This window comes from Lycorma delicatula, chromosome 1, assembly GCF_047948215.1.
Source record: "Lycorma delicatula isolate Av1 chromosome 1, ASM4794821v1, whole genome shotgun sequence".
Taxonomy (NCBI): Eukaryota; Metazoa; Arthropoda; class Insecta; order Hemiptera; family Fulgoridae; genus Lycorma; species Lycorma delicatula.
In genome coordinates this window covers 175,338,066-175,365,392 of record NC_134455.1, presented here as the reverse complement: position 1 = coordinate 175,365,392, position 27,327 = coordinate 175,338,066, and the positions used below count along the sequence as shown (strand labels likewise).

Genomic DNA, 27,327 nt, shown 5'->3' with positions numbered 1-27,327 from the left:
TTTTGGTATTAATTATTTCACTGAAAACTAAAACAACTGTAGAAGATCCAGTAAGTGAATATACAAAGGTGATAATAATTAATTCATGGTAATGGTCTCTTTCTGCTGAATATAGTTAAAATTGCACAAAATGTATCCAATTAAGAGCAAAACATTTCTACTATTCAATTAATGTAAGATCTAAGAGTTTTATTTACAAACAGTAAACTTAAACATATACAAGAAAATTAAATATAAACTTCATTTAATCGCACAATGAGGTACCTAATTTTCTACATATTGATTTTTGATGAGTCAAGTACTGGGTTTTTTAATAATCATTATTTCTGTTTAAATTAATCATTATTTCAGGAATATCTGTGACTAACTGTGTGAGGAATATCTGTAAAAAAACAGATACAACATTAAAAAGATTAGTAAAAAATCTATTACAATGCTAGTACAAAGCACTGACAAATACAATAAATTATTTTAAAAGTGTATTTGTCTGTAAATGACTGAATGGCTTGAATGGAGTTGTGTTTGAAAATTTTTGTATTAATAAAATAAAAATGAAGGAAAATCAATTATAACCTGCATAACTGTTAAACTAGTTAAACTACTAGTTTTTTGAACTTGTATTTGCAAAGTATATGTTTGATAGCTCAAAGACAGATTTACTCTGCAAAAAAAATTACTACTTACATATATTCTATATAACAAGTTATATACATTTATTCAACTAAAACAACTAAGTACAAAAATATATTATCGCAATGTGGCCCCAACCTCCAATATTAATAACCAATTAATATACAAATACTAAAATCCAGTGCGCAAGCTAAATAGTCTGCAACACTTCTAAAATCATATAGACTTATGTTTACTGGACAGACTGGTCACTTGTATTTTTAAATTTTATCAGTAAGTCACAACAAAATGTTTTTTTCCTGAAAACCTTGTTTAACATATTATTCTTTAAAAATATAACAGTTTTAATGTATATAACAATTTTTTTGGTAATTTACACATTGCTTAATGTGAACTGAAATGCAGAACTAGGTTTAAAAAATAGATTTTGTAAAAATATTGAGAAGAAAGAGCATGATAATTTTAATAAAAAATTCATTCAATTTAAACATGACTAGTTAAAGCTTAGTTAAGAATAAGATAACCGATGAGTACTATAAAGGATTATGATTAATTAAAAAAAAAACAATCATAATTTATGTATATACATAAAGCATTATAATAAAACAAAAAAAAATGTATCATGCTCAGGAACAATCAAACAAAATTACATTTAATGTAAAATTTAATTGCAACAAATTTTCTTTTTATTACTACTACATGTAATATTGTTATAACTGTGTATAATATATATACATATTCGACACAACATGGCATGCTGTATAGTTGATATCACAGTGCTTTGGAAAGAATGACACAATTTATTCATCACAGTATGCAAGTTCATGATGTCAGGTGGACTATCTTGTCAATTACTATCTGTCTGGTTCAATGTTATACTTTAATATGGTGTATCAATGTACTAGAAAGGATTAGAAAGCCTGACTTTAACCAACAAATACAGCAACTACAGATTGGAAATTTTTATAGCCACCAGATAAAAAACAGTTCACAGTTCATCTCTACATCTTTAGCATAGATCCAGCAGACATCTGATAAAAACTCATAGATATAGAGGGCAGAAATTGAACATAAGGGAATGAGATGAATAATGAGAAAATCTATAGACAGACTTTGAAATGTAGCTAATCCTCAAAAGGAGTGTTTCAGGCCGCTCCAGTGTGAGTACCCATATGGTTCACAATTCGTCAGATTCAGGGTACTTTCCCTTGACTGGAGCAGAAAATTGCTATCAACAATTTTTCATTGAAAAAAAAAGACATTTTTGAATAAATGAATCATCTTTATATTAATCCTTGATATTTGTAATGTAGTTTAGAAACAGATATGCAAGAATGTGAATCATGGTATAAATTGAATCTTTAATACATCTATGATAATATACAAACACAGAAATTCTGATATAAAATTTTGTAACTTAGATAAAAAGGATATGAATAACTTAAAACTGTTTCTTGATATAACAATAAAACAGTTTTGCTTATTTTTAGCACATCATCATCATCGTACACTGTTCATCAAATCTACACATTCCAACATTACAAAAATTATGACTTTCTCATTCAGATTATTCATCACTTTATTTAACAACTTTCACTTCATTTGGTTTTATTATTACATTCAAAACTTATAGTAAGATAAAAACTTAAGAAAAAATAATTTAAAAATTAGACAAAGCCATGAAATGTACATACTAATTATTCTTATGAAAAATTGTTTTTAAAAGTATCTATAAAAAAGTGAAAATTTATAAGTTAATACATTATTCAAATAAAATATCAATAGAAATGCAAATTGTACCAATATATAGTTATAAGTCATCAATAAAAATAAATGAAAAATCTAAAACAGATAAAAATCAATTAAACTATTCAAGGTTCAATATCAAAAGCCAGTTCAATCAAAAACTGTTTTTAAACAAAACATAATTTCATTTAGTTCACCAGCAACTACACAAGTACGTAGATTTCATAAAATGCATCATTACTAAGACAAAAATGTATGTATGAACTGGAAACGTGTTCAGAAATATGCTGAGGTTAAGGATCACAACAGTTTTGTTACATCATTAGTATAAAAGAAAATATATATTATTGATATAGTCTCTCACATAACTACTACTTTTTATACTAATTATTTAACAGAAATATAAACTCCCTATTATTATTTTTAAACTATATTTATAAATTTAAATAGATATTAAACAGCAATTACTGACTATTAATGTGCTACTTAATAAAATAATGTTATTCATAAAAATATATCTTAATACTCCTTATATATTTAAAACATATATTATGCATGCTTAACCCCAAAAACCTATTTAATTATACAAAAATTCAAAAGGATAATAATTATTATATTCAAATATAAATTAATAAAAATATATTAAAAATAATAAACGATTAATAATTATTTAACAATAAAACAAAAATAACAATAAAATTGCTTAATAATAATTTATTTCTATATATTACTCTCATATATTATATTCAAAAATATTCTAAAACTAGGAAGGCTCATGAACTTCTGTTAATATATATATATATATATATTTTTTTTTTTTTTCTAAGGTCAATTCTTTTAAAAATCATATTCCTCTGTAATAGTATATGTTTAAAGATCTTCACATGGTTTATACAATTTGGGTGGAATTTATAAAATAAAATGTAATGACTGTGACCATATTTATGTAGAAAAAACTACTAGTTCATTCAAAACTAGATTTTCTGAACATTTTAGATAATATAAAAATGGAAAACTGGGTTTCTTTAATATTTCTGACCATCTTATCTTATTAATAATAAACATTCAATATCTGATATTCAAACAAATTTGGAAATATTAGAAATCAAAAAATATAATATGAATGCAAATAATTGGGGTTTAGACATTTTAGAGACCTTTTATAAATATAAATATAAAAAGTAGATTTAATTTGATCAACAAATTAAATGAGTATGAGGATGACATGATTGATTATAAAAGCTGCAGTAGATCTGGCAGCACTTTTTCAGACACTGTTAATATATAAATCAATCTATTTCAAATCTGTACAGTAATGTAACATTGGCTATCCAGACCACACGTACATTTATTCTATTTTAACCTATTTATTTAAAATTTAATTAATTTTAAATTTTAATACTTTTATCAATTGATAAAAGTATACATATATACATATATGTACATATATATTTCATATATATATTACATATTTATTTCTATATATGTAATTTTTAGCTTTTCATTTTAAATGTTAAAAAACATTTAATTTTAATTTCAATTTTTAACCGTAAATTATTGATTTTATAATTTATATTTAAAAAAAAAATAACAAAGTTTTTATTGCATTTTATAAAAAGAGAAAAATTTTTAATATTTTTGACAATGTGTATGTAATATGTAATTTGACGTGAACAATTTAAAAAATGGATTACAACTGAGGATGTGAGAAATTTGCGAAAACATTTTTGTATATATGACAAAATAAGGTAAGTGTCATCCTACTTTATTTATTGTTCTGTACTTAGGCTGATCATGTTCTTTAAACTTATATATATATATATATATATATTAAATTTGAGCTATTAGTAACACTCTTTTAGTGTTACTAGTAGCTAGAAAAGAATTTGTTTTAAGGTAGCTAAATGACACATTACAAATGTAATTCCAAGGTCTCCTTTAGGTATCAACACTAAATAGTTATAGGATCATTGAAACTGGATTTTCTGAGAATCTGTTAGGCAGCATTACAGTATAAGTCAGTTGACAAGTGTGTTAAAACATTACACCTAAAACTTTTATAAACAAAAGTAATCAACTTTTGTAATTGAACATTTCACAAACTACATAACTCTTTTTAAAAGTAATCAATAAAGTTTGTAATAACAGATATATTTTTGGGATAATGATTTTGTGTAGTGTAATATATCAGGCTTATAGCCTCAGAAAATGGATTTATTCAACCCACTCTCCTGTTGTGGATGCAGATAATGCTGACTAATTTTTTTTTTCGAACTGTTTTAGAAACCCCAATAAATATCTAAATGGTAAATTTTATTAATCAATAATATTAATTAACTATATTTTCTAAATAATAAATGAATAATGCTATAATATTTACTTTGACCTAATGCTATGTTTTATTAGTACATACAGATGGCAGACTTACCAACACTTATTTAACTGCCTACATCTATCATCCATAACTTACTACATCTATCTAATTAGAAAACTACAATCATAAACTATATTTGTTTTTATATATTAAAAATTTCAGTGTTTTTTCCAAAATAATTTCTGGAAAAACTTTTTCAATTCTTACTTTCACATTCAGAGCTAAAAGAGACTAAACTTTCTCCACTAACTACTGGAGAAAGTATTTAAAAAAAAAACAGCAAGATTTAACATCTGAAGATGACCATTTCAGCATTCAGAACTTAGGTCAAAACAAACAACTGTGCCTGAAATTATTAATTCTAATAAAAGAAAACACTTTCTACTGATGTAATAATGAACACCAGTAGTAATTATTATTACACCTGGAACTTAAAAATTTATGAATTTATGGAACTTAAAAAAAATGATCTGATATGGCCAAAAGCAAAGTTTATGATATTTTATAAATAGTGTGATGTTACAAGTAAAAATCATTACTTCCAGATTAATTAAAAGGATTTTGTTTGTTTTTTATCATCTAGATCTGTATTATGGTAATCTTATTTTTGTTGACTGATTGTTTAACATTACTATCTTTAAACAATATTTTTTAATTATATCTTGTTAAATTTCCTGCTAATAGATTTATAGTTTACATCAGTTTACATCATCCAGTAAATTTATTATTTCTTTTTAATTGTGATGTAGAACATTGTTAGTATTTTTCAATGTTAATAATAAATTTTCTTTTTAATTTCTAAAAAAAAAAAAAAAAAAAAACTGAATTTAGACCAAATAGTATGTTATGTTGGGTCTACATACTGTTATGTGACTTTTTTCATGTACTGAGCGGAACTGAAGAAAATAATTTAAAACAAATGAATTTATTTTGTAAATATAGAATAGAAAAAAATGTTGATATGTTCTTAGTCTAACTACCATACAGTTTAAGTTTGAATTAATTTTATCAAGCAATTCTGATTAATAAAATGTTAATTGAATTTAAATATTAAAACATTAGTATTCACATATCATCTATTATAAACAGAGTGTAAAAATTTGGAATTATGTAAACATGGCTTGTTTTATATGAAAGAAATTTCTGTTCAATTTCAATCCATAAGTTTGTTACTGTATTTAATAATTTACCTGGGCCTTGTAATTAAATAAACCCTAGTTTTACTTGATCCCAAACTATTTCACAATAATTTTCTATATGAAAAACAATCTGGGCCTTACTACCCTGCAAGTATGGTATAACTTGAATCTATTTTCCAGAAACTTCCGTGCACTTTGAATTCAACATACAACAATAAATGTGTTTTGTAGATCTTAAAACAATTAATTTCTAGAAATATAAATTAACATAATGATTTTTAATTTCTTTTTAATAAATAGGGAAAAGGTAAAAAAAAGCAAAACTAGGTCCAAGCAACTAAATTTTTTGAGATGTTTGTATAAAAAATAAAAACACTACATTAATAACATATTTATTTTTTAATGATAATTTCCCAATTTTTAGGCATTTCCAATATTTTTATACTAGATTTTTTTCCTGAATGCCCTTTCTGATTATTTAAATGTATGAATAAAATATGCCAATCTTCATGGCAGAATGGTAGCATCTCAGCCTTTTACCTGCAATGTCCAGGTTTGAATTCCAGTAAGGCAAGGTTTCAAGCTTTTATATATATACACATTTAACTAATTTTATTGCACAACACATACCTGAAAACATATCACTGTATTATAATTGTAGTTTGGTATTTGTCTTATAAAAAGAAAAAAACACTGGCTTTTTATTCAATGATCACAATTACACACACATAAATAAAAGATCACACAGAAAGGCACTACCAGTCATGATTTAGTGATTTAATTGGTATCAAACACATCTAAAATATTGAGAATTTAGCAACTGCAAAGCGTTCGTATGATTTCTGAAAAAAGGCAAAAAAATATTTAAACAAATAGTTTGATATAAATAACATATGTACAAGTTAATAGATTAATAATAAATTACAGTATACAGACAGCCACACACTCCACCAGTTACTTCTGCTGTTTTCTTAACAATGTCCCTGAGTTTGGCTGAACAGTTGAACTACAGTTTAAAAAGAAAGATTTTTACAGTACTTTTTATTCTTAAGGATTTTTAAAGTACTTACAAAACAACAGGTCTAGCGGTTAACTTGTCATTGCAAATCAGTTGATTTCAAAGTCAAGAGTTTGAAAGTCCAAATCCTAGTAAAAGCAGTTACTTTTATATGGATTTGAATACTAGATTGTGGATATTGGTGTTCTTTGGTGGTTGGGTTTCAATTAACCATACATCTCAGGAATGGTCAACCTGAGACTGTACAAGATCACACTTAACTTACTTCCATACATATCATCCTCTGATGTAATACCTTATGGTGGGTTCCAGAGGCTAAACAGAAAAAAGAGAGGTGCAGCCAATTGTGTAGCACATACAGTAACAGAAGCAGTGGCTATGCTGGCTGAACTGCTGTGCTGTGCACTGTACACCTCTTAAAAAACCCAAAAATGGTTTTTAGATATTTATCTTTAGAGTATTTACAAGCTCAATTTTAGTGAATATCTTATTTAGTGTAGTTGGAAATGGGAAAAATTTGCAATCAATGTTCAAAATGTTTTTACCTTTCTTCACCTCTTTCAAGGTTGAAGTTTGAAAAATCTAGAAATTTGTTTTTAGATATTCACATGACGATTACACATACCAAAAATCAAGTTTATATCCTCATTTATTACTGAGAAATTAAAAAAATATATAGTAAATTTCACTGTTATTCCATTTTAACCCTATAAAAAAAAATCCTTCTTAAGGATGAACTTACACCATAAGAAGAATGTATATATATATACATTTCCATCAATTTATCTTCAATAGTTTTTGCTGGGAATTGATTATGAATCACTCATGACATGTTGTTTTATACATATATATATATATATATATATATATATATATATATATATATATATTCATGCTGTGTTTTGCTTTATGTTATTTCAATTGTATTCTGATAGCTATAAATAATTAATGAAAAACATATGAGTTTAATAAAATTACTTGCAAACAACTGTCAAGAATAAGATCACTTTTGTTCATGGCCAGAACAGTCAAACAGATTTATCAGACCAGTTATTTTATTAGCATTAATAAATTAAGGAAATCATTACGAATATTATAACTTGGTGGTTTATTATACATAAATTTATAGTTATCCTGCCCATGATGAGAATAGAGTATTATTCTTTACAACTACTGTATAATAAGATATTTTACGTTTAATTAAATAGATATATTAACGTAAGTATGTCTGATGGTAACATACAGGTCAAAAAAGTTTAAGAAAATAAGTATTATTCTATGAGTGCACAGTTTGTTCAAAAAGTATCCAGCTTTATTTTTCTCTTTGGAAGTGGTTGAGTAGAGAGGCTGAGCTTGGTATAGTATTATAATTAAATTCTTACTGCTTAAGCATAATTTAGTTTTAGTTTATTTTCATTTATTTAAATTCTTTATTTTTTTTTAGCTTTATCTGTAAAACCAGTCACTGCTCCAGTTTTTGTGTGCAAATGTGTTATATGCTTTCTTCATGTTATCATTTGGGATGTGATGAACGAATGTGTTTAAACTACAACTATTGCTAAAACCTGAGTAACATGGAAACTGAAACAGTACATAAGATTCAGCAAGTAATCAGTGATGATGAAACTATGGGAGATACACTTATTAAAAATTATTACAATCACTTAAAACTTGGCTGAACTTTACTTAAAAGGGATCAATGTTCTTATGCTGCAGAAATGCTGTTTTATCATCTGAAAAATTGGTATAACTGAAGTATAAAAATATGCAACTTTTACAGATAATTTGGGTATGTGTAATTGGAAAAGCTATCATGAAAGTACCTTTGACTATTTTTCAAATTCAATTCAGACCTTTTTTTTTACTAAAGATGCGATTCTCCAGATACTTTCCTTTTTTTTGTCATTCCCCAAGCTGAAATTCCATTTAAAGAATCAAGATTTAAAACCAGTAGGATATAATAAAAAAAAAAGAATGATCCTGCTGAACACCAATTCAAAACACTTATTTTCTAAGAAGTTTTTGAACAATGCAAAGAATAGTTTGGCTATATGTTGAATCATAAGGAGATACGTACTTTGTAGGTTTTATTCTTTTTGAACAAACTTCACGTAGCATATTAGGAAAGTAAATATCAGAGTGCTAATTATATGCTGACTCATCATACAGTATACTGCTAAGGTACTCATGCTGTATTGTTGCATCAAACATCTAATTTTTATAATGCTGTTTTCGAAGTCAGGTTGCTAAACTGAATTAGTTCATGTTTCATGAATCCCTCATAATGGCTTTGCCAGTGGTATTATTAAATTAAAGAAGTCCATATTTTAATCTGCTTTGAATTGATTTTTGCTTTCTGAAGGTGAAAAACAGACTTGAAAGGACGCTATGAAAGGGCAGGTGACCCTTTTCTAAACAAAATTTTAGTGTATGAAGAAACTTGGCTTCACCATTTTGAACCAGCGTCTAAAAGACAAAGCGTGGAATGAAAGCACACCAGCTCACCTGTCAGAAAGAAATTTAGAACACAAGCATCAGTGGGAAAAGTCATGTTGAATGTCTTTTGTGATTATTTGGAAAATAGCATACGATAAACAGTGTCTACTAGTCAGACATGCTGATGAAAACAGTAAAGCCAGCAATGAGAGAAAAACGTCGCAAATCTCAAAGAAAAGGCGTGATATTGCTAAATGACAATGCTTGCCCTTATACAACCCAGCTGACCCAAGAATCCATTGAAAAAATGGGTTGGGAGATACTACACATCCTCCCAACAGTCCAGATTTGGCTCTCTTGGATTTTCATTTGTTTGATCCACTCAAGGAGACATTACATAGAAAGAAGTGCAGCAACAACGAGGAGGTCAAAGAATTTGTGGGAATTCGTGTCTTGTTGTTAGCAACATGACAAAGACTTCTTTGCATCAGGTTTAAAAACAAGTTCATTGTTGGGACAAATGTATTCATATTGGTGGGGATTATGATGAGTAGTAAAAGTTTCATTTTGTAAAAATACACAGTTTTTTCTAAATCAATTTGTTTCTTTAATTATTGAATGTCCCTTGTACGTAGTGAAAACAAGTTTATTATTAATATAATTTATTTCTTCACTTTGCCTATATTCATAAAAAAAATACATACGTATCTAAACTGTGAAAAAAAGGTAGTGTTCACCATGATGTCCAACACATTAATCAATCATGTAATTTTTTTTGCTGCAAAAATGCTGGCTGGAAGGGAACCTAAGGTTTGGAGATTGATGAAAATCACTAGGTGGGCTGAGCATGATTCGTTTTGTTCTCAGCCAGATGAGATGTCCAGGGTTATAACAGCAATATGGGAAAGGATTGCCATGAAGCAACACATTGCCAAAACTAAGCATGATGTTTGCTAATAGTTCACAATTCACAGTCACAATTTCATAGAGAGTGGTTCAACACATCAGAGAACAAGACAATTCAAGGGAAAAATTTGTGAAAATTAATTTTTAGGTTGATCAAGCAACAAATTTCACTATAACATACAAAATCATGGATGTTCTTATGTACTTCACTGAATTGTTTGATCCATTTTCTCATTATTATTCAAGGTGACCCTCATGAATAAGGTATGGCAAGGTATCAGCATAAATATGGTGACGTAGACTGATACAAGGGCGGTTTCACAGGAATACACACATATGATTATTTATTTTTGTGTTAGTATTGATTGGTTGCTAAATGTGAAAACAATTACACCAATGTGAAATTAAGAGTAAAATATTGTTGATAAGAAGTTTGCAAATGGTACCTTTTTGAATATGGTTTTGTACTGTACTATGGATATTACAATTATCAAAAACTCAATAAAAAAAAATTGTAAAAAAAGCTGACAACATAGTTGTCAGAGTATTTTTATTTCCATTTGATATGCAAGAAATTAACTTATCAAGAAAATTATTTACTGAATAGATTGTAACCATATAACTTTATATATATATATATATATATATATATATATATATATATAAAATCTTTACATTGTGCTTCTAAGGTAGATGTAATATTACTGATCATATGTATAGAATTCCCATTAATGATAACCTTTATTGTATTTTTGAAGCCCAAAAAACAAAATTTCTGTTTTATTAAATGACAAGTTCAGATGAGATGATCAAATTGATTTCATTTATAACAAAATAAGAAGTACTATTTTGCTGTGAAGCACCTTAACAAAATGTTAAGCTTGTCATTATCATTAAATGTTTATTATGCCTACATATATCCTCGTATAAAGTGTAATGTCATCTCTTGGGGGTCCCCCAAAAAGTAGAACATCAGAATGAGTTATGATACAAGTACAGGTGGAGTTTAAGATAAACAAAATGAGCAAACAGATAATTATCTGGTTCCCATAAGTTTGAATTGTGTAGACTTATATTTAGAAAATTGAATTTTTTGACTTATCCTTGTGTTTATATCTATCAATGTGCAAATATGGGTAAAAAATATGGTCACTTACTCTTAAAAAATTACAATATCCACCTTTACCAAATCACATAAAGGAATTGTTTCGAATAAACAAAGAATACTTCAGTTTATGAGCAAGGACTTTATTATGCTGCCATTGCCATTTTTAATAAACTGTTGAACCATATGAAAAATCTTCTCACCAATTTATTTGTAATATAATTAAAAATTTTCTTTTATGAAAACAATATTATTCTGTTGATGCATTTTTAAATAATACTAATTGGAAACAAAAAAAATTACATGATTTATCTGTATCCCATTCAACATGTACTTAAGTATATATACTAGTAGCATCTGAATTGTGAATTATTCTGGAGTAATTTTTTATATTTAATGTATCCACCTTCACTTTACTTTATGTGTTTGTATTTAAGTAATTAATACGAACACGTTTATTTTTTTTATCTTATAATTTATTTTTATATTTATAGTTTATCTTATATTGAGTCATCTATATAATGTATTTTTATGCACCGATCAGAATAAATACTTATTTATTCATTAATCTGTCATGTTCAGTATTCTGTCTACTACTACGCACATACTGTTTTGAAACAGAACATCTATGATGTACGAACAAATTTCTCATTTATTTTCATATATGTGAGCAGAAAACCTATAAGCAGTCATTAAATCATGGAATCTGTTGTGACCACCATCTGTTACTTTCCTAAGATCAAGATAGGAGTTATTACCTACAAATAATCTACCTACCTACCTACCTCTAGTTGGTTAAAACTGTGATAGAGATCTTGGTGAATAATGACCTTAAAAGAGATTTCTGAAATTTATCTAAAATTTCAGTGGATTTAGAAGATACAGGTAAATAAGTACACAGAAAAAAAACAATCCTGACTTAGAGAAGAAAATAAAGAAGACACAATATTTACTGATGATGATATTATTATTGATAATCAGAACATATCAAAATTGTTAAGAAACCAACAGAGAAAGACATATTCATGTGTTTCGATTAAGTACTGTTAGCTGTAAACAGATATCTTAAATACGCTGAGGAACAAAACAAAAAAGCTGGAGTATATTTACTGTTGAAAATAGGGCAGGAAAAGTTGGGTAAGAAATTGAAGAAGGGAAAGAAATTTTTAATATTTAAAATTAAAAAAAATTACACTTTTTTTTTTAAAGAAATCAAAGTGATATTTTTAAGGAAAATTTTACATATTAATCAGGTAAGATGTTTAATTCTTAGTAACCTTTTTTTAAATCTATTCTTTTTTATAAATAAATTTTGTAAACAAAAACAATTTGATTAATTTTATAACAGAAAATTTCTTCTAAAATATTGACTTCGAATAATAATCAGTTTTCTTCATAAATCGGTAATTAATTATATACAAGCCTAGATTTTTTTTCTGAGTTGCCAATTTATCTGCAAAATCCTCAACACCTTGAAGTCCAGTCTTTTTTGATATGTCAATCCTGCAGTCCCACGCAGACTAGATTACTACGATTATACTAGAATGTAATACATCTTTAAATGTATAAATTTACATAGTTAAATATTGAATTAAGAGAATATTTGTTATTTTGAACTAAAATAATGATATATATGTGTTGGAATGATCTGAAAGACCAATCTGTCTGTTTTCTACTCACAAATATCTTATAATACTGCACAACACAAAATCCAAATTAATATAAGTTTTTCAATTCTAAAGTTTCACTTACGATTTTCATATTTTTAGAAAACAAAGCTTCTTTAAGTGCTTTGAATAATTAATTAATGATGAATAAAGCATACTGATACAGCACCAGTCTTCATAGTGAAATGATTAATAAAAAAAAAAACTTGTATTGTTTCTGTCCAGTAGAATTGAGCAATTAAAAAAAAAATCAAATTACAAATATTTCTTGTTAAATTACAAGAAATCTTGTTTTGCATTTAACAGAAAAATAAGAAAAACTGTTTACATGACCTTTTTGTAATTAATTCTTCAGTACATTACCTCTTTATGATGAAAAATTGCAGACATTATGTTGAAGTGATGGATTAACATCTTATATGATGTATAGATCATGTATGATGCATGGACAGAAATAATTCAGTTAATTACCGAATACAGTTTGTGGTACACTTTGATGGTGTGGTGATACACTATCAATATCTTCATATGAGTTTCTTGGCCCTCCTCCAGGTGTAGATGTGTTTTGACCTGCATAATGAGAAAATTGAATTATTGATGTTTTTTGGTTCTTAATTCAATTAAATTATTTTAATGCAATGAATTGTAACATTAACAGTGAACTCAGAACATGTTATCAATGCATTCATTAAAACCTAAATACAAATGTTTAACATTTACTAAAAACTAAATATTATTCCTGCTTCACAAAGAATGGACACCATCCCACACAATGACTTCATGTTCCAAACAAACCTTTTTTTTTTACATATATACAAACTCTCTATTTCTTAAAAAAAAAAATCTTATGTAAAATAATTAGACAAAAATGTATGATACACTTTTGATTGTATTAATTGTGGAACCAGGAGGACTACCATGTCAGATAGCATCTTTTTCTCGATCCAAATCCCAGACAGGGATGGCATTTTTCATAGGGTCCAAATATATATACCACATTCTCATACCCAAGCCTTGAACTTGGTGCTGAATTAACCATCTAAGAAAGAACAACTATTTGAAAGTATAGCAGTATGGTAATAATTAAAAGAAATATAATATTTATAAGTTTTACAAGAAAAGAAAATCATTTTTTTTACACTTAAATAACAGTTTTATACAAATGTCCAAATCTGTTATTATAAGTTACTTAAACATATAATAAATGCATTTGTACGTGATAAATAGGGCCCAAAGAAATAATTACGTTACAGAAATTTCTTGGATTAGCAGTATCAATTACTAATGTTATTTTATACATGATAAGAAAAACTATTTTGAGAAATTATATTTCTTAGAAAACATTGCAGTCAACACGGTAAAGTGAAAAAAATATTTGAAAATAATATTATTTATTTATTATTGTTATATGGTTAGGCAAATAACAATGTTTAAGGTTTTCATTTACATCAAACAAAAGATTAAGCATACAGAACAAAGAAAAAACAATTAATTTTCTACAATTAAAAATGCAGATAATAAATAAAATAGTTAACAGAATTATAAATACGAGATCTGTTGAGAAAATAACCGAGTTTTATTTTTGGAATCTTTCAAAGTACTCCTCTATTCACACACTTTTCCCAGTGTTGTTTCCAGTTTGAGAAGCGGTCCTGGATAGGTTCATTTGAAATCGCCTTTAAGATCTGTGACGTATTTCCTTTAATGTCATCAATAATCTCAAAACGGCATCCTTTCATAACTGATTTTAATTTCAGAAATAAGAGAAAATCACAAGGAGCCAAGTCTGCAAAGTAGGGAGACAATTTGTACTTAACTGGTTATAAAGAATGCTGAGTATATCATTGCATTGCATTACATGTAGGTATATCATTATACCATTTAACAAATAAAATACGTAAAAAAAAATATATATACATATATATACAAATGATAAAATTTTATCAATGATTAAAGTACAAGACTAGCATTTCAAAAAAACAATAAAAAAATTATATTAAAACCAATGGCTTTTGGATAAAACACATTGTGGGCTTTAGAAAACTGTTGCTGGCAATTTCTTTAATTACAATGCAAAAGCATTTCAGGGTGGTAATCCTCCCAGAGAAAGGAATATGAATCCCCTTTCACATGTTACATTTTTATTTGAAATTTATTTTTGGTTTTTTATTTTTCAATTTTTTTATGGGTTTTAATTAAAATATGAGGGCAAGTCAAAAATTATCTACACTTTTCCTTGTCAATCCACTTAGTCCAGTAATGTACAAGCTTTTGTATTCCTTCCAAGAAGGGTTTCAGTTTGTCGCAATGCCACTTTCGCACCACTTCCTGCACATGTAAGTCTGTAGAAAATTGATGACCTTGCAAAGTATCCTTGAGCGTCTCAAACAGATGAAAGTCAGAGGGAGCAAGATCTGGCTGTAGGGAGGGTGTTTCCTCAAAATTCAATTTGTTGATGGTTTGTATGGTGTGGGAAGCCATGTGCAAGCAGATGTTGTCATGCAACAATAACACTTTCTTTGACAACAGACCTTGACATTTGTTGTGACTTTGGTTTCAGCCATGTGCAAGCAGATGTTGTCATGCAACAATAACACTTTCTTTGACAACAGACCTTGACATTTGTTGTGACTTTGGTTTCAGCTTGTTTTTGAAGATTTCACTGTAACTCGTGCTGTTGAACATAGTCCTCTTTTTCATGAAGTCTTACAGTATAGGTCAATTTGCATTCCAAAAAAGGTTAGCATAATCTCGCCTATTGATGATTTAGTCTTGGAATTTTTTTCTTTATCGCTGACCCCAGGGTGTTTCCAATCCATATTCTGGCTCATAGTGATGAAGCAACTTTCATCACCAGTGACCATTCTATTCAAAAATGTGTTGCCTTCCTTGTTCAAGTGATCAAGTAAACGTTAGGAGATGTCAACACGTTTGAGCTTTGTCCTGTAGTAAGCTGTCTTTGTATCCGTTATGCATAAATTTTACAGAAGCTCAGCTCCTCGTAGATTATTTGATGAGCAGAATCATGACTGATATTCAAAGAAGATGCTACTTCATCAATGGAAACTCGCCTGTTTGCCAGAATTATCTCTTGGGCTCACTGATCTTGTCATCTGTGGTGCAGGTTGACGGGTGTCCTGTTCCCTATTTGTGCATTCACACTCGTCCGGCCACTTTTAATTTTTTCGATCCATGAAAAACACTTTTACATGATAAAGCACTTTCCAGTATTGTGATAAGAAGTCTATGATGAATTTCAACCCTTTTCACACCCTCTCACAAGAGAAATTGGATCACTGCTCATTGTTCATCCTTGGTGAAAACTGCCAGTGGAGCAGACATGTTTACACTGAAATAGCCAAAAGGCAAATGACCAGATCAAGATCAAATTTCACACATGTCACAGCAGTCGTACCAACTCTACGCATGCACACACAGAAAGCAGTATGACAACCTTAAATATGTTATGGTGAAAGTGTAGATAATTTTTTATTCACTCTTATATCATTTATAATACAGGTGTTTATAAATCAATTAAACAAATATGTTGAAAGATCTCTTTACATACAATGTTTTCTGTAAAGCTTTTAATTGAAGTAAATGAACAAACAACTGCACAATTTGATATCTTTTTTTCCTGTTTAGCCTCCAGTAATTACCTTTCAGATAATACTTCAGAGGATGATATGTAAGAGAGTAAATGAAATGTAGTCTTGTACAGTGTGAGTTCAACCATTCCTGATATGTGTGGTTTACTGAAACCCAATAACCAAAGAACACCGGTATCAACGATCTAGTATTCAAATCCGTGTTAAAATAACTGACTTTACTAGGACTTGAACGCTGGAACTCTCGACTTCCAAATCAGCCGATTTGGGAAGATGCGTTCACCACTAGACCAACCCAGTGGGTTACGATTTGATATCTGAGTGTCACTGACTTCACTCGAATGTGAACCTCAGCTGAAATGGCAGAGACAGACATGGGAAGGAGTAGATGAATACAATTTGCAAAGGACACTTAATTATCTAAGAAGGAATGGGAAAAGTGTTAGCAATTACAACTCAAGATACTCCTTATAAAAGTCTGAGACAAACACTCTGAATTTTATATTTTGACATAAAAGTATCTAGTTTTCTGGATCAGGAAGCTGATTAAAAATGGTTCCAATCTTATATCTTTAATGGTAAATGCATTAGACAGATTTTCAAGAAAAAAATATTTTACAGTTTTTGAAAAATATAGTCAAGAAAAGGTTTCAAACACAAAACTACTAAAATTGGCCTAGAATGTATCATGATAGAATACTCTTATAACTACTAATTTATTAATGTTAAGTAACAATAAATACACATAATTCAAATTACTAACTTTTTTTGCAGAACCAGCACAAATTTTCACAAAGTTAAAAAATTAATTATAAAGTTTGATCACGTTAAGTACAATCTTAAAATTTTGTATAGTGTTGAATTGACGTCAGTGGTGAAGGCTTTACCTAGTCATAGTTTTCCATATACCACTTTATTTAGTCGCCAATCATTTAGTCAACTTTTAATCTCTTCAGCATAAAATAATCATCATTTAACTAGTTTAATGTGAGAAGATCATCCAGCCAAAGAAATTGAAGGTGATTTCCCTATTCTAAGTCTTGGCTCAATATGGGATGTTCTTAATTTCAACAAAATTGAATGATAAAATAAATAAAGTCTGGTCTTGCCATGAAGCAAAACAATTCTCTTATCACAATGTTAGTTTACAACTGGACAAATCAGTTTCCAACAAAATATTACTGCTTATATTGTAGAGATCCAAGGGATGTTTCCATAATCAAAATTCTCTAATTGTTCCAAAACACAAAGTATGTGAACTTACAGGGTGAGAGCATCTGAATTTGTTTTCTGCCATTTAGAGAGACTAATGACAAACTACTAGGTAGATTTCATAAGATAGCTATAGATACCTATTGTAGTGGGTACCATGTTTTGACTTCTGGAAAATTTTGACATATCTTCGCGCTTCACATCCTCCAGACCCCAAAACCACTGTCAGTTTATTTTTTTTATATATACATTTATATATATATATATTTCACTTTCTTGTGAACATGATAACTGCTGTAGTTTTGCACCAACCACTTTTAAATTGATATAAAATATACCGACCCAAAATCTCGGTGAGTTCGTTAATGGGCAAAATCAGACCATGTGGGGGGAGGGTTGGAAATGGGGGATTTAAAAAAAAAACAATATTGCTATAACTTTCTTATTAAGTAAAATATCAAATTTGTTTAAAGGTACTATACTTTGGATAAGGGGCTAAAACTTATCTAAGTAAAGTTTTTTTTTTATCACCAATCGTTGGCCCAGGGGACAGAAAAAATGGGGTTTTGAAGACTAAAAGAAAATCATATCTCCCTTGATAGGGACAGTATCAAATCGGTTTAAAGTGGTCATTAGTCCTCCTCTAAACCATTACCTAAAACTTTTGTCAGAAACAATTTTTGATATGACCAATCCTTACAGCAAGGGATGACCAAAATGTTGCAGGAATTGTACGAAGATGGGGTTTGTTGTATACTAAACACGTGAAACTTTTTTCCCATGCAACCATTGTTGTATTGAGTAAATTTGAAGTTTTTCTTAACTTTATGGTGGAAATCTTTTTTATCCCCTACTTCGCACTAGTGAAATCTACTTATTCCTTCTGGCATGCTGAAAGGGATTTTTTGTTTCGAGAAATGCCCAAATTATATCACTAATCAAAATATGTTTTAATATCTTCTTAAATGACATGTTTGAGTTTGTGACTGAAATCAACTCTCACATACTTTGCTTTGTGTTGGTCCGAAATATATACTCTTGTATCCAATGTGAATAAAATTCTTTTCAGTAAAGATTTAAGTCCTTATTTTTTGAAATTTAAGTCTTATTTTTTATAAAAACATGTTACTAAATCTAAAAAGAAACAACTTTCACATTCATTTTTTAAATTAAAATTGTCACTGATGGGGGAAAACTGGCTAATAGTAGGCTTCTGATTTTATATATGAAAACTCATTTATTTAAAATTTTTTAAAAGTGAGTATCTATTGCCCTTAGCTTCCACACAAAGCAAATTCAAGAGCAGCAGACAAATCAAACTACTCTGCATGGCATATTTGGGAGAGAGTAGCTGCTATTAGCAACAAGTGATTCAGTTTGTTTGTCAGCCATTCAACAACAGTTACAATGAACCATGCATGTGCTGTGGTTGCATTTAATTTAATTTATAACATAGTTAAAAAAAAGTGACTGTGTTTGAATTGATTTCAGAGGGCAATAGAGTATAAAACGAAATGACATTTGAACCAAGTGAAAACAAAGTACAAAGTTTTAGCCAAATGATAAGAAATGAATTAGATGCATAATACTCATCAACTGAAACTAGTGTAAAGAAAACTGGGACAAACTTTTGAGAAGTCATCTCAGTACAAGAAAGATTAGCTAAGTGTATAATATTAAGGTTCTTATTTACTGGAGAACAGTTACACAAACTTGTAATACATTTTACATTATCCTAGACATCTTCTTCATGTAGTGATTTATTGTGTAAACATGAGTTCCATAAAAATTCTTTCATATTGTAGAACTGAATTAACTTTTATACATTTCTCAATATTAATTTCCTGGTTAAGCATAGAACAAGAGAAATACACTACAATTGTCCAACTGAACTGAATTCCTTTTGCCAATACCTAAAAAACTGATGAATGACAGATTGAAATGCTGTAATATTCACTCTGCTGTTGAGGCAACCATGTCTCCATTGTCCATGGCAAACCTTTTGAACTTTTGAAGCGTGGCAGTCGCCCTGACTGCCACGCTTAAAAAATGGGTATCCATTGCCCTGATGGATACCCATTTTTTCATAAACTTAATGGTTGATAATAAATTTCACTAGATCTACCATTCACATCATAATTTTACATAAAAAGAATAGAATCAGTTATAAATTTACAGCAGGCAGATTGTTTTTATGACCTAAACATATAATGCACTACAGAATAGTATCAAAATAATCAATAAATTCAGGAAAATTACTGTACATGAGTTATTTGCAACTTGTGACTTAAATTTTTGCTATTTACGACTTAAATTTCTGGCCACTTATATTTTGCAATAAAATTAAATTTTTTTCACTTTTACTCATGTTATTTCATATTGTTCACAATAACTGACCACTAATTTACTTTTAAGCACAATTTTATTTTAATACTTTCATTGCTCATTAATTTTTGGCTCAATTCCATACTGACTGCATTATTGGCAAAATAAAACATTTTAGCACAATTATATAATTATAAATACTATTCTGTATTTATTTTCCCCTAATATAAAATAGTTCACATAAAAAAATTATAAAAAGATGAGAAAATTTCTTTAAAATCATACTTATGATTTCCATAAAATATGCAGCTGTATTACATTTTTGTACAATTAACTTTGTTTTTTATATTTTGTAACTTAAAATTATGTTAAATTACAGAATTATATTAACAAACAAATATATCAAAATAAGCAGCAGGTAATTATTGAAACTAAAAAAAAATATTGTGGCAAAAACTTTTAGCAAGCACACAAAAACAAACAAAAGGCTACAAAAATTACTCATTTCCCACAAATAAAAATTTATTTGTACAATTTTAAATAATAATTTACCAATTTAAAATAGAAAACACAATTTTTTTTTATACTAATAACAAAAAATATCAGCTTTTGTAAAGTAAGAAGGTAAAAATAGTAAAAAAAACACTGCCACTATGAACAGCTGTAAGCTGCTGTTTTTATACAACAGTAAAAAAAAAAAGGAGTAAAAAATAGTAACCATAGCTGAAGTTAGATTAAGCACTGAAGGGATCTACTTATTTAATTTAGGCTAAATAAATCAGTGAAAGGGTTAAATATTAATAAAATACCATCTGAAATTTATCAAAATATATACGCATTTACACATACTGTTTTAAACACCTGGTTAAAATGAAGTAGTATATTGTTTGACATTTTTTTTTTTAGAAGAATTAATCTGTTTATAAAAAATGGCACTACAGTAGAATTTTTTAAATCTGTGCACAATTCACAATGTGCAAGGCTACTAAATGGCTCAAACTTACAAACTCCCTGATTTTTAATTAACAATACATACTAATTAAAATAGATATTGGTTGATATATATTTCTTTCTTTTTCCTGTTTAGCCTCTGGTACTTATTGTCAGATAATACTTCAGAGGATGATATGTATGAGTGTAAATTAAGTGTAGTCTTGTACAGTCTCAGTTCGACCATTACTGAGATGTATGGTTAATTAAATCCCAACCACCAAAGAACACCGGTATCCAAGATCTAGTATTCAAATCTGGGTAAAAATAACTGACTTTACTAGGACTTGAATGCTGGAACTCTCGACTACCAAAGAAAATGCGTTCACCAATAGACCAACCTGGTGGGTTGAGGTTGACATATATTTGAATATATTCAAATATACTCCAACCTAATATATGATGGTAAAATATATTACCAACATAAATATTAGATAGTAATATTTATGATTTGTATGTAAAAATGTTAATGAAATTTTACTTAATTAATTTAAAAAGTGAATACTAATTTTAAAACATTCTGATAACATACTACGTACCAACCCACAGTATTTAAAAACCTTAACAGAAGAATTCTAAATTTATTTACAGAAGACACATTACATATAAATTAAGACAGACACATATTTTTTTGTTCTAAAAATAAGCTTTGTACAAAAAGAAGATAATTTTGAAAGCACTGTTAACAAATGTCACCAGCTTGGTTAAAACCCATAAAACTAAATTCAACTATAAAAAATCTGATGTGGACACCACATAACTTCCTTGTACGTCTATTAAATCTCATATACACATTTAAAAAAAATGAAAAGTAAAAAAAAAAATTATTTTATTAATAACTTCTGATATTATTTTTTTATAGTTATTATTGAATTATTATTTATTGTACATTTTTTTTTTACAATCAGAAGTTAATAATTACTAATAAATCAACATATTTAAAAAGAAAAGGATGAAGTCTGATTGAAACGATGTGCTTTCCCTTTTAACATCCAAATACTTCATTAGGTTATAACTCTGGAACCAATGAAAATAAGAACCGCTTATATCGTTGAAAATCTCTCAATGAGGGCTTATTACTACAGTTAAGAAAAAGTAAAAAATCTAAACATTTTTGGATTTTGGGCTTTTTTGGATACTTTTGGTTCAGTCGATTGCAATCAAAAGGGGAGGTGCACACCTAGATGTTACAACAGTCCTAAATCCAAAATTTCAACATCCTACGGGTAATTGTTTTTGAGTTGTGTGAGATACATATGAACATAAAGATGTCATGCTGAAACTAGTCAAAATTGATATTTCCATTAAAATCTGAAAACTGAAATTTTTCACGATCACAATACTTCCTTTACTTTGTACAAGGAAGTAAAAACAATTATTGTTATTATTATTTCTGACATAAAGAAAGATATTTAACAATCAAGAGTATTATGTAACTATTTGATAAATAAAAAATTCACATGAAAACACAAGCAGAACAGATGCTGGATTAATGAAAAATAAAACTCAGACATAAAAAGGAAAAAATCAATGAAAATTACACTGCAGTTTTGAAGCTTTTTAACCAGTCTCCTAAACTGAAATTTTAATTAAAAGAAAAACAGCAAAACAATTAAAATATAGAATTTATACTTTTATAATGAAATAAAATGTTAAACTGAAAAATTCAGATTAGCTTTTATGAAATATTTTCAATACAGGTATTATTCAGGAATGATTCTTGGTAACATGAAATTGCAGTAATAAGCACCAAATTTTTTTGTTATGCATAATTTTAATTTAAAAAACTATGAGGAAAATAAATTTTCTTTTATAGCGGTATATGAAGGAAACATAACAATGATACCTTTCTAGCCCAGCAGTGTACTGTGACTCAATGTGAACTTAGAGTCTCAAAGTGAAGGAAAGAGGACGATATCATTATTTACAAGATGATGATATCATTTAACACTAACTATTTAAAATTTAAGTTACATGAAAGTTTACTAGACACAAAGTATACTTAGAAAAAAATTTCACATCCAGTAAAGTGACTGAAATACATAGTCTACAAAGATTACAGAGAGAGTGTAATAAGTAGGGGAAGTGTGGCACTGTAGCACTGTATGATTAAAAATGAGTAGACTGTCTGTTATAAGAGTAACTAAATGAGTGTCATAAATGAACTACTTCAGAAGATTGAAGAAAAAGTTGGAGAACTGCCAATTTTTCATTTTAAAGCTTTCTGACTTGTTTTCTTGGATTTCTTACACAGTTCTACTGGAAGTGTTCATAGAAGCACTAGGCTACAGTTAGTTTTCTTGCAAATAGGTCTAGTTTTCAGAACAATCTATGATAAAATGAAAGTGTTGGAGTTAAATTGTTTCATGATAAATAACTCTCTGATGTGATGTTTTTTGAATTAATATAATAGATTTACAGAATAGAATTAAGGTAAATAGGTTTTACAGTTAAGTAAAAATGGTACCTATTTTTTTATGTTATTTTTGTATCTGTATTGAAAATGTTAATGAAAAAAAAAATTAAATGTGGATTTAAAATTTCAAGGAAAATATGTGCTGAATATAGAAAGTAGATGACAACAGAAGTATGTGCTAGTTATTTAGTTAAGTGGAGTTAATTTTTGTTTACCTGAATGTTTTCAGAAAAGAACTTTCCAGGAGAAACTCCAGTTATAAACATACTTTAAAATATAAATTTTGTTTTATAATGTTTTAAATATAATATTTTGAACTTCTAATCCTTTATATGAATAAATTTCACTTTTATTTAATGTAATAATGAATAAAATTTACAGTAGAAGGCAGCAGCAGTCTTCCATAACCAATCACTATTTAAAGATTTGTTCAATTAGCAGATGAATTTTTTTTTAATTTTAAGTGTCATCTACTACTAGTCATTAGCCGCCTAGCTATTTCAATTATTAAATATGGTTACATAAATATATTTTACAATTCCAGCAGCATGCAGAGAAAAACTGTAATAAAATGTTATTTAACTATGGTAATCTAATGGAACTAGTTTATTATTAAATTTAGATTTCATCTGTCCATACACCTGTAAATTTCCATAATTTACTTCAGGTGACTGTAACAAGGAGTTGAGTTCTGTAACAACAGAGGCTAGATTCAATTTCTTACTCATGATGATTTTTATTATTATAAAATGTATAAAAAAAATGAGTACTGAATTTTTCTGTTATTTATATAATATAAATTTTTATTGTTCCTTATTTCCAATATTTTATATTATCTTCTATTTCTCTAATTTTTATGTTTTTAATATTTGGCTCTAGATTACTACAATATTAAAAATGAATCTAATATAAGTTCTAATTTTATTATTTTACTGTACAGCTCGGATATTAAAATTACAGTCATGCTACCATTTATTACATCCTTTTGAACCATTTATTTTAGTTAACATATGGTAATAAATTTATCTGATGCACTAACTGTTGTAATTGTTATTTATTTTTATTATTAATTATATACGAAACTACACAATAATTTTCATAATTATTAATTTAAAATATTTACAATCCACTACAAACAAATTGTACATTTTTTCTTTATTTTGTATGTCAAAGTATTTCTGCAGTAATTTAGTATAGGAGTAATGTTTGGGTTTCTGATCATTTTTTGTATTTATCTTTACTTATAATTTATTAATTTCATAATATGTATTTATATATAGTAACACAGTATGACCCCGCTATAATATGACCAACCAAACACAACTGCAGTATCCATATCATAGGCTAACAGTGTTATTTGAAGATAGTGAAGAAGAAAAAAAAACAAAATACAAAAAACCAATGCCTACTGAATTAAAATTCTAACACAATTAAAATATTACTGAATGTTACATTAAAAATGAGAATATAGTAGAATAAAATAAAATATAGAAATACAGTAGTGAGTATGTATTGTACAATACTAAATTTCTGTAGCTGGATCTCATTTTTATATTGACTTTTCAGAACGGTAAACTACGGTAATTGTACAACATTTTAAGCACTTTCCCTTATAGCCTTATTGAAAATTCAGTACAATAGTTTGATATGAATTCAATATATTATAAAGTAACGTACAGTATTACTTTATTAGAACGCTTTTTTTCCTGTTTAGCCTCCAGGAATCACTGTCAGGTATTACTTCAGAGGATGATATGTATGAGTGTAAGTGAAGTGTAGTCTTGTACAGTCTCAGGTCGACCATTTCTGAGATGTGTGGTTAATTGAAACCCAACCACCAAAGAACACCGGTATCCGAAAGAAATCAAGTATTCAAAACCGTATAAAAGTAACTGCCTTTACAAGGACTTGAATGTTGGAACTCACGACCTTGAAATCAGCTGATTTGCGAAGATGTGTTTTCACCACTAAACCAACATGGTGGGTTTATTAGAACACATTTGAATGTATGCAACTTAACACCTAGTTTTAAGACAGTTATTTGAAAAAGAAGAAGATATTTTTGTTTATATGAAGTCATATTTTTTCTTTTATATAATATAAAATATACAACTTGAAACCTAATGTGTGATTATATTTATATCTGTTTTATTCATAAAATCATATTATATAATACACAATAAATATACATAATTGTATAATATAATCGATTTGTATAATCATATTATATATATATGATTTAATACTCTCCAATGTATAACAAATAAAGAGGATCATAATCGCTATGTTATTTTATCCCCATCATAACGTGATTTACATTGCTCAGAACTTAAACTGTAATGACCTCTGATGCATTCTTTGTCTGGCAAATCAATCCTAAGCATCAGATTATACAATTTCATCATCAGTCATAAACTTCATGAATCCATTCTTCTAGATCAGTAACCAATAATTTTTGGCCAACATACCAACACATGCAGAATATTTTTGAGAAAAAATATGAATACTGTTTATTTCATAGCCATTATTCTTTGTCAATTTTGACCAGCAATTTGCTATGGTCATCCTGCTTAGATTATGCCTCACAATTCCACCAATGCACATAAGTTTTTACTGTATTTTCAACAAATCTGGAATCTGCAATTCTGAGTTTACAATAGTTGTTATTAACTCTCATTGATAACACACTTTAAAGGTTCGAATAATTCCTTGATCCATTAGCTGGATTAATGAAGTTGTATTTTACTATTTTTTGATTTTAACAAGTCTGAAGGTGAACGGGAGAAGTAAAGCTTTTTTTTCCAGCTTCCTAAGACACAGATAATTCTTAACAAATGGTATAAATACCTTGTTAAACAATGTTAAAAAAAATATTTGATGTCATTTTTGCTGTTATTATAAATCAATGGCAATGATCTCATGTTTACAAGTTTGAAACACTGAGGACTTCCACATTTGCCAATGCACAATGGTTTTAATTTATGGCTTCCAGATTTGCTTATATCAATGTTTGTACAATATGGATATTTTATATCCCATGTTTTTGTAGGAAGGTAGAAATTATAATAACAAGCAGTTTCATCGCAACTGCAATGCTTGTCAATTTTCAGCTATAACCTTTTGCAAAATCTCAAAAAATTCAATGGCTACTGGAGCAACTGCTGAACGAGATTCTCCTTTAATGCTTATCTGGCCTATGCAGAGACAGATTTTCTATCATGTGACCACTCATTAGCTGTATTAAAGTAATCACTGCTGTTGATGTGAGAATGAAATTTTGGGGTTTGAGCTTGAATAACTAGACTTGATAAAGTTAGGCCTTTACTATGCTTTTGTAAAAACCAAAGGTGCAAACATTCACAATTTGTCTGTGTTAATTTCACAGACAAACTTTTTTCCTAAGTCCTTCTCCTTCATCCACAGTATTAATAAAAGAATGAAGTTTATCTTCCTAATTTATCCAGGCATGAATACTTCCTTCATGTATACCTAATTACATGGGTGCATCAGTCTGCACTTTTATTGGATTTGAATCAGTATGAAAAGTTTATAATAGAAAAAAACCAAATTATAAAATATGTATTGTATTGAATGCTGTCTGGCCTGTGGTAATGTAATTTACAACAGGAAGTGCAGATAAGGAAAAAGATTAGTCATCAAAAATCTTTGATATCATTAATTTAGGTTTTTTTTTGTTTGTACAATACTGCTACAAGTAATTTCATAGAGCTAAATGTATTAGCATAGTTATTTAT

General features: G+C 28.1%; 1 protein-coding gene across 7 annotated transcripts in view; it reads right to left on the bottom strand.

Annotated features, from left to right (window-relative positions):
• Positions 1-687: 687 nt before the first annotated feature.
• Positions 688-27,327, bottom strand: part of LOC142325579 (type-1 angiotensin II receptor-associated protein) — a 100,315-nt gene continuing 73,675 nt past the window's right edge. For 6 of the 7 annotated variants that reach the window (XM_075367540.1, XM_075367495.1, XM_075367530.1 and 3 more), the window contains exons 7-8: positions 13,385-13,591; positions 688-6,731 (exon numbers count right to left, since the gene is read on the bottom strand). In XM_075367540.1, the coding sequence (XP_075223655.1) occupies positions 13,485-13,591 (107 nt within the window). In that variant the 3' untranslated portion in view covers positions 688-6,731; positions 13,385-13,484. Of the gene's footprint in view, positions 6,732-13,384; positions 13,592-27,327 lie in introns of those variants that run through there. The other variant, XM_075367548.1, reaches the window with a different exon arrangement.